This window comes from Fulmarus glacialis, unplaced genomic scaffold, assembly GCF_000690835.1.
Source record: "Fulmarus glacialis isolate BGI_N327 unplaced genomic scaffold, ASM69083v1 scaffold38761, whole genome shotgun sequence".
Lineage (NCBI taxonomy): Eukaryota > Metazoa > Chordata > Aves > Procellariiformes > Procellariidae > Fulmarus > Fulmarus glacialis.
The window spans coordinates 1-8969 of NW_009194095.1; the positions used below are offsets into that span (position 1 = coordinate 1).

The 8969-nt window shown below is 59.7% G+C and overlaps 1 protein-coding gene across 1 annotated transcript in view; it reads right to left on the bottom strand.

The window, feature by feature from the left end:
- Window positions 1–603: 603 nt before the first annotated feature.
- Window positions 604–8969, bottom strand: part of FBF1 (Fas (TNFRSF6) binding factor 1) — a gene marked incomplete at its 5' end in the record, with an annotated part of 9042 nt that continues 676 nt past the window's right edge. Inside the window, 17 exons of the mRNA XM_009587664.1 lie at window positions 604–687; window positions 1311–1435; window positions 1813–1945; window positions 2051–2188; window positions 2380–2556; window positions 3291–3476; window positions 3875–3997; window positions 4129–4247; window positions 4538–4677; window positions 4991–5098; window positions 5605–5811; window positions 6234–6334; window positions 6537–6662; window positions 6754–6798; window positions 7561–7619; window positions 8328–8422; window positions 8740–8817. Of these exons, the coding sequence (XP_009585959.1) occupies window positions 604–687; window positions 1311–1435; window positions 1813–1945; window positions 2051–2188; window positions 2380–2556; window positions 3291–3476; window positions 3875–3997; window positions 4129–4247; window positions 4538–4677; window positions 4991–5098; window positions 5605–5811; window positions 6234–6334; window positions 6537–6662; window positions 6754–6798; window positions 7561–7619; window positions 8328–8422; window positions 8740–8817 (2044 nt within the window). The remainder of the gene's footprint in view (window positions 688–1310; window positions 1436–1812; window positions 1946–2050; window positions 2189–2379; window positions 2557–3290; window positions 3477–3874; window positions 3998–4128; window positions 4248–4537; window positions 4678–4990; window positions 5099–5604; window positions 5812–6233; window positions 6335–6536; window positions 6663–6753; window positions 6799–7560; window positions 7620–8327; window positions 8423–8739; window positions 8818–8969) is intronic.

Below are 8969 nucleotides of genomic sequence, written 5' to 3' on the forward strand. Positions count from 1 at the left end.
GGGCTACCCCTCCCCATCTCCGCGCTTGCTCCACCGTCCCCGGGGCAGGTCCCGCTGAAAGGAGCGGCGTGGCCCTGCTGTCACCCCGGGGCAGCAGTGAGGGGAGGTGAAGCCCAGCACAACAGCCAGGTTTCTTCAGAAAAAGGCCGAAAAAGCTGGAGTTGCCCGTGAGCTGTGGAACACCCTGGGGGTGCTGGTGAACCTCGGCAGAGGTGCGCCAGGGTCCGGGCCTTGCAGCTCGGCCCAACCTCCGCGATCCCCCCCGCGCTTTGGTTGTCACAGCCCAGCAGCAGGCAGCTCCTGTCCCAGAGCCAGCAGCACGGCCAGCTGAACCCACCCCCACGAAGGCAACTGCCTCCCGGCAGGGCCTGCCGGGGCACTCGCCCTGAGGGATGGAGGCCAGAGAAACTGTGGCTTCACAGCCCGTAGGGATGGATTTCACACTCCGAACACTCCGAGACTGTTTTTAAAGAGAAGGACAGTTCCTCAGCTCAGAGGGGGATTATTTATTGTTTGTTTTCCTCCCCCATGTGGAGGGCACAGCAGCCTCCCGCGAGGACGGACACAGCCGTCCCTTGGGCAGTGCGTGGGGATGCCACCTCCTCAGTCTGACAGAGATGAAGTGTTGTAGGACGCTTTCTTCAGGGTCTCCAGGAAGAATTGCTCATCTTCTAAGAAATCACGGTCCTGAGAAGAGAGGGATGGATGGGATGGATATCAGAATGCCACAGAAACAGGGTCACAGTCCAGGGTGTTACTCATGAGCGAGGGAAGTATCCCAAACCCTCCTTCACGCAGTGAGCAGGGGGCAGGCACCCATCTGTGGTACCCCTGGGGTGTATGGGCTCCCCTCCAGAGCCCATAACCTCACACTCTGAGCGAGACCCACAGAGGAAGCCTCAAAGAGCATCCCCGCCTGGGGAAGGACCCAGCAGGGAAGCAGGGGGCTGATGGGAAAGGTGTTGGACATCATGAAGCCAGAGTCCAGCAGAGCTGGATTCTCCCTCCCAGTGATAGGGTGAGGAGAGGGGCAACCCAACTGAGCCAAGGACGATGTCTATCCCAGGTTGGACATTGAGCCAACCTGAGACAAGCTGTAAGGATCCACCCGTCCTTTCTTCTGGTATCCCTCCTCTAGGTGCCCATGGCTTCTGCAAGCCCTCCCAGCCCAGCCCAGCCCTGTGGCTCAGTAATGATCTGAGGAGACACGCCAGCCTGTGGCTATCAGGCCCGAATCAGGCTTTACCCAGCCCTGCTCCCACCCAGCTGGTTCAAAGCCCCTTCCAGCCCCAGTCTCCCCACTGCCTCACCTGCTGGGCCCTGTGTTTCAGCAGCAGCAGTTTGGCGTAGAGCTCAGTGGGGCCGGCCATGGCCAGGGTTTCCCTGCTACCCCCAGGGCTGTGCCGAGGGAGCGCCCTGACGGGAGGCGGAAAGCCTGGAATGAGATCCCGAGCGCGTGGTGCCGCCACTGTTAGAGGAACTGCAGATGGAGACAGCAGAGCATCCCTTTTGTTTGCTGCCTGCACGCCCCTGCAGCAGGGTCCTCCGCAGCCTCCCAGTGCAAACGGGCTTTAACCCACCTACCTCTCCCTTCCTGCCCCCTCTACTCCCTCATAGCACTGCCCTGGCTCAGAGAGCTCCGCTGAGCTCCTTCAGAGGATGACAAGGCCAACACCAACTCACATATGAGGTTTATATACAGGGGAACTAAAACAGCCCCCAGGAACATCCCAAGCCTCCCGAGAAGTGGAATACAAGTGCAGCTGCCCCCCAGCATGTCCCTTCCCATCAGCAGCATGCAGGAAGCCTTACACAGTGTGCTGGAGAGGCCTTTCGTGGGGGCACTGAGGTCCTGGTCTGTGGTCAGCAGCATCACGGGGTTGTTGGGCAGCTCCTCACGAAGCTGTTCAAGCTGTCTCCTCTGGTGAGCCATGCTCAGCCGCTCCTGCCCCGTCCCCAGGAGACAAAGAGAGAGAGAAGCTGTTGGCAAAGGTTCAGGTCCTTGGCACGGCAGCCCCAGACCGAGAAGGGAAGGCGAGGGGGTATTTACCTGTTGCAGACGCTGTTCCTGCTGCTTCAGCTGCTCCAGGTGCTGCTGCATGACTTGCAGCTTGGTCTGGTGCTCAGACTCCATCCTGCATGCCTCCTGCAGGGCTCGCTCCCCTTCCTCGTACTTCTGGGATGAGAGCTGCGAGGCAGAGCGGCTGGGGAGGCTGGGGACAAGAACCCTCGCTGCCCTGGAGCAGGGCTCCTTTGTGCATCCCCTTATTCCCCTCCCCAGACAGGATTAGGATTCATGACTTCAGGAGGGGTGTGAAACCCCAGCTTTGCTGCTGGCCCGTGTACGGCTGTGAACTGCAGCGCAGATGCTCTGCTTACCTTGGTCATGCTTTTAATCTCCTCCTCCCGCTGCCGGATGCGCAGTGCGGCCCCGTTCACCTTCTCCTTCTCCAGCCTCAGCTCCTGCCAGGCCTCGTCCAGCAGCTCCCTGTCCCTCACCAGCTGCTCCTCCTTGGCTTTCAGCTCGCGGCCCCGGATCTTCAGCTCTGCCTGCTCCTAGGATGGGCATGGGAGAAACAAATGCATTACCTGCCCTGTCCTGGACACTATCTCAAGTCGTCCGAAGTGATGGGGGAGATCAGCCCTGTTGAGCTCCTCGTGTATGCCAGTTTGGGGTGCACAGCAACAAAACCAGGGGCTCAAGCAGTGCTCTCATCCACCCACCCTGGGGGACCAGGGCTGGCAGAGCTGGGATTGTACAGACACACACACATACACACACACTCCTTCCCCAGAAAGGACAGGGTCCCTCACCATGTTGCACACCCTAAAACATGCTCAAGGCACGGCAGTTTGTCAGCAGTGGAAATATCCAGCCTGAATGGTTATTTTCCACCCTGGTAGCCCTTAAAAATGCAGCTCTGCTGCACTGTCTGTCTGGACAGCCCAGGGGGGAGCAGAACTGGCTCTGGACATGCCCCCATGGCACGGGGAGGTTTTGCCTAACCCTTTCCTCTCACCAGACTTACAATGGAGGCGGCTGCGCCTGGTCTGGCTGCCCAAACTCCTCAGAGGTAAAGGGGAGAGGCAGAGGTGACTGATGCTCTAGTCAACATCTCAAACAGGCTAGTGGAGACTGTTCCTGGAACAGCCTGATTCTCACCACCCCGAGTGACGTCTCTGTCTTAAACACCTGAAGGCAGCTCTGAACTTCTCCCCTGTGGGCAGGACCCATCTGTGAGCCTGCCAGGCGGTGCCGGAGGCCACGGGAAGGGGCTCCGCTGCGGTACCTTGGCCAGGCTCATGATGGTGCTCTCTCTCTGGGAGTCCATCTGCAGGGCTCGGTCCATCTCGCGCTCCATCCGCTCCTTGTTCAGCTGCTGCCGGGTGTGAAATTCAGCCCACTCAGCCGCCAGCTTCCGTCGCTCCTCCAAGCACTTCTGCATCACTGACTTCTGCTCCTCCAGCAAAGCGCTCTGGAGAGCATCACAAGAGAGGGAGAGAGAAAGCACTAAGTCCCATTTGCCATAGGATTTTTCTCCTTTAACCCATCTCTGCCACTAAACCCCACGCAACATCTAGAGGCTGGTTCAAGCCCATGGTGCCTGGCGCAAACCCTGCATGGAGAACTCTGGCCCCACGCTCCTTGAGAACCGGCATGCATCATGCATGCACACAGCAGCCTCTTGCATCCACGTGCCAGAGGGTTGGTCTGATTGCAATTCACCGTGCAACCGGGTGTAGGACTGAGGAGGCAGAGGAAGGATGCTGCAGCCCAGCACCCAGTTCTTTCGCCCACCACACACCGCAGTGCAGCCCCGGTCAGACTCACGGGACATGTGAAAAGCACCTGGAGATATCTGCCCCACCTCACCTTCGCCCTCTCCAGCTCTGCTCGCTCCATAGAGAGCTGCTGGGTCGTGACTCGCCGCTGCTCCTCCAGTGAGTGCTGCAGCGATTCCACTTTGGATTGCTCTGCCGTCGCCCTCCATCGCTCCTGCGTTCGGTCACAGAGGAGAGAGAGTTGCCATTCACAGGCTCCAGGCCAGGGACCTCCAATGGGCAAGACATACGCCCCATACACAGACAGGAGGGCTGACCTGGGCAGAGGACACAGCGTGGGCTCACCTGCTCCAGCAGCCGAGTCTGCTCTCCCAGCCTGGCCTCCATTTTAGCGATCACCTCCTGGAGTCGGCTCCGCTCCTCCTCCATGTCCCTCTGCTGCTGTGACAGCCTGTCCTGGAGCACTGGGAAGAGGCAGCAGCAGGGCCATGAGCAGCATGACGTGGGAAGCCCCCCTCTCCATATTCATGGAGACACTGCATGCGTTTGTGCTCATCACCTTCTGCACATCCCCAGGACACTGTTTTGTAAAGGGGAGACCCTCAGATGTCCAGTGACCAAGGCAGGCAAGGCTTTGCCAGCCTCGGCTCCCAGCCTCTGGTTGACTCGGGGCAACTTCTCCCTGTTTTCTGGGTGTCCCCAGCCCCAGCGGGGACCCCACAGCCATTTCGGCGCAGAGGAATGGCAGACGTACCCTTGAGCTGCTTGTCCCGCTGCTGTGCCCCCATGGCCAGCTCCTGGGAGGTGGTGTGGTGCGTGGCCTCCACCTTGTGCGAGAGGTCGTGCAGGTCGCTGGAGAACCTCTCCATCTGCTCGATCACGCCGTTCAGAGACCTGTGGAGAGGAGCGAGGGGAAGCTCACCCCTGTGGGACACATTTCATCTCACCGCAATGGAGAGGGGGATGTGTGGTGGGCCAAAGGCTGAGCAGCCCTGCCCCAAACCTCTCTGGGTCATAGCAGAGCTGTAGGAAGATGTAGCTGCTGCTTAGGGGAGTACTGATGGATATTAAACAGCTCAGCATCCCTGGAGGCAGTGGGTGGGAGAGGGGATGGCCCCTGCTGCCATGGTGCGAGGCTGGTTCCCCGTAGGACAGGGAACACCACAGCCAGGGACTATTGTGGGGATACGATGCTGGCCGTCGGTACCTGGTGTGTGAAGTGGCGCTGGTCACCGCATCGATCTCTTGGTCTTTCAGCCGCTTCAGCCGCTGGAGCTGCTCTTCGTGGTCTTTGCGCATCTCCTGGACAGACGCCCTGTGGGACACGGGGAAGGAGCCCACCACAGGCTGCTAGAAACCAGTGCTCCTCGTGACAGGCACCGTGGAAGAGGCTTGGTCGTGGGGCTGACAACCAGGACCCAGGAGCTGAGCTGGCATGGCAGTCTGCCACGGGGCATCCCACTGACAGGCATCCACATTTGGGATAGACCACATTTGGGGGTTATGGGCTTCTCTACCAAAAACTGATTTCTCATTGACCCAAACCATGTGGACATCAGCGACTCACTGACCTGAATAAAAGGGATTTGGGGGAGATAAAACACTGGGTTCAGCATCTTTCAAAATACAATGCATTCACTCTGAAATGATGTCTCCAGCCAGATCTCCCTGCAAAGCAAATCCCCATTCCAAAAGCCACTGAGCTGCCCGCAACCCAGTGCTTCTGAAGTCTGATTTCTCCTTTCACCATGTCCCTGTTCCCTGGTTCCTTTGCCAAAAAAGGGAAATTAGCCCCATGGGTGCCGCTCGTGCCACTCTCACCTCTGCAGCTCTTGCAGCCGCTCCAGCTCCAGCGCGTTCTGCTGCTCCAGCGCAGCCAGGCGCTGCTGGTGCTGCGCCAGCAGCTCTGCCCGTGCCTGCTCTGCGTCCTGGCTCTGCGACAGCAGCTGAGCTGCCAGCTGCTCCTTCTCCCGCCGCAGCCTCTCCTCCCGCTGCCTGTAGGTTTCCTCCACCACCTTCACCCGGCTCCTGCCCAGTCACGGCAAGGAAGAAGTGTTGCTTTCATGGCAATACCCAGCACTCTCCACCCAAAGTGCACACAGGGATTTAGGAGCAGATTGGTGTCACTGTGTGCATGGGGAAACACGCAGACTCTCCGCAGCCTGAGCCCTGAACCCTCCTGCGGTGCCCTGGTTGGGGACGTGCTGGCAATGGGACCGGCCCCTCCTCCTTGTCACCCATGGGACAGTGTTGGTGAGAGTGGACCCCCACCTCGGGTCACCCGTGGGGCTGCTCTCTGCCCCTGCCAGGTCCACATCAACATAGCTCTGTGCCTGCCCGCCCCAGGGATGGATTTGGGAAGTGCCCCAGCACTCCCATCCCAGGGGAGATGGACAGAGCCGTAGGTAAGGATCTGACAGAGGAGGGGAGCACAGGAGAGAGCCTGGTACCTGTGGGCGCTCTCGAGGAGATCCAGGTCCTCCTGGTGCCGCTGCTGGAGCCTCTCCAGCAACAGTTTGTGCTGTGTCCGCTCCAGCTCCAGCGTCCGGACCTGCCGGGCACCCGGGGAGAAGGTCCTTGTGCCGCCCTGGGGACAGAGCTCCCACAGCAGCACTTGGTGGCTGTGGGCATCTCTGCACCGGGAGGTTTCTTCTCTCTCCCCTATCACCCTGATGCTGTTTGGAGCGGACATGGCCCCTTCTCCTCCCCCTGGGACACCCGTGGTCCCCCATCCAGCAGACGATGGGGCTCACCTGGCTCTCCAGCTCTGTCACACGGGCCTGGGCGCTGAGCAGCGCTGCCCGACAGCCTGATGCATCCTCATAGAGCTGGGCCCCCCCTCCCCTCTCATGCAGCAAGCCCAGGGCTGGGGTCTCTGCCTACCGGGATGGAGAGAGAAGATCGAGGCCCTTCAGGATCAGTGGCTTTGTGGTGTGGCCATCAGCCCCCAAAGGAAGGCACATGCCTCACCTGCAGCTGTGGGGCAGCCTGGAGATGTGCCCTGGGTGTGGTAACCTGCGGAGACACAGCGATGCTCTCAGGGAAGTAAAGCCCTGGGGAGAACGTCTCCTCCTAGCCTGGGAATGGTGATCCATCCCCAGCCTACCGCAGTCCCTCCTCTACCCTTCTCCAGCCCAACCCCACTGCTGGCCTGGGTCCCTTCTCCCCAGGTGACGCTCAGCAGCCCCGACCCCAGACACAAGCATGCTGGACTCTTCCTTCTCTGGGGACACGCTCAAGGATAAGACCATGAGTCCTCTGGGAGACAGCGTGCGTCCTGCCACCAGGGCAGGGCGAGGAGGCCCTGCCACATGAGAAATGGAGGCTTCAAACACCAAGCAAGAGCTGCCCTCTCTGTCAAAGGCTCTACTTCCCCCTCAATTGTCTAGAAACAATCTCAGAGCATCTTCACCACCATACTGGGGAAAACCAGCTGAAAAAAAAGTCCTTTATCGACTGGAGCGTCTGTTGTCTAATTAATATAATATATATATGCCTGGGGAACTATGTAAATGCTGCTCAGGCAATGCAGGGTTATAAACGCACATGATTTACACAGCATCCATAGTACACAAGCTTTGGCCTGATAAATACAACTTGTGGCATCTTGGGGCTCTCTAAACACTTTGCCTCCATGAACACGGGCTCCCAGAGATGCAAAGCAGGGCAAAACCTTCCTCCTACCAAGGGAGCACGGACAGAGTTGGATGCCAGCAAGTCAGCAGGGGAGGGCTTGCGACCCCGCATCTCTTGGGGACATGGGACCAGCAGACCTACCTGAGCAAGCGGGGCAGGGCCCTGCGCCTCCTGCTCTCCTGGGAACAAGGCTGTGGGGACTGAAAATTGAACAAGTCCACGATTCAGACATGGCAATGGGAACCATCCCCTCCCAGAAGGACGAGGGCCTGGGTCTCCTGGGCAGAGCGAGAAGGGTCCTGCTCCGCTCCAGCAGCTGGTGACGGGGACAGAGGGTCAGACAGGCTTGTCCGTACCCGCACCCCTACCCCACCCCACCCACGATGGTGGGACTCCGCTCTGCAGAGCAAGCCTGGGGGCAAAGCACGGCTCCTCCTCCATCCCCATCACCTAGGGAGGCAGCTGGGTGCCCTAAGCTTCTTTCAGTGGCCTCTGAGCCAGTGCACAGCCTCAGCCCAGGGCAGCAGGGGGTCTTCCAGCACACAGAGCTAGTGGGACGAGTGTGGGAGCAGCAGGAGGGAAGGGGGAGAGAGAAGGGACAGCAAGAACTTACGCCCACCCATTGCTCAGAAAGAGCAAGTCCCTTGCAGCCCTCTGATACCCCAAAGGCAGCACTGTGGAGCTCAACATGCCCCAGCACCATGTCCCCACCACGCCACGAAACGGGGACAGTGGGATCCTGCAGCTTGGCAGCCCACTCCGACAACGGCTGGTCAAAGCCTAGGCAGCGTTCACATGGCTGAGGGCGATGCTGTGGCTCCCGCCCTTTTTTTTTTTTTTTGCAGGGCAGGGGGACCCTGCAATGGCAGCATACTGCTGCCCAAACCACCCAGCCACACGAAACGCACCCAGGGTGCTGGCGTCTCTGGAGGGATCCCCCTTCGCAGGCTCCGACAGGTGAGCTGAGGCTCGTTTCGCGGTGCTGAGCCAGGGGACCGGCTGCCTGCATGGGCACAGACACACGAGTGATGCACAGCAGTGTCACAGTTCAGGGGGAGGCGCACAGACGTTATCCTGCTTGGCACTTCTTTACGTTTAAAGCTTGGCTGTTCCACGTGATCAAATAGGCAAGAGCCTGATGATCCTTCAGGGCTGCCTTCCCTCCCAGTTACCCTCCCAGGGCTGCCTTCCCAGAGGTCCCAGACCAAAGTGAACCCTGCTGGCTACCAGCTCTCCCCATTCCCCCATCTCACCCACACAGCTGCTTTCTGCAGGAAACCTCACCCATGGAGGACAGCCGAAACGTGAAAGAGGCCTTACCCGGAGCCGCCTGCGCTCGCTGCCTTGTCCTGCAGAGCAGCTGCCTGCTGCGGTGCTCCTGTGGAGGCGGCTGGCTGGCTGCAAGCAAAAAGCATCCTATGTGGGAGAGCCGAGGAGGCGATGAAAGACAAGATCCTTTCCCCCAACACCAGTCCCTGCCTCGCAGGTGACAGCCTCCCTCCCACTCAGCTGTGGCAGGATTCAGCCTTTTGGCTGCAGAGGGAGTAAAG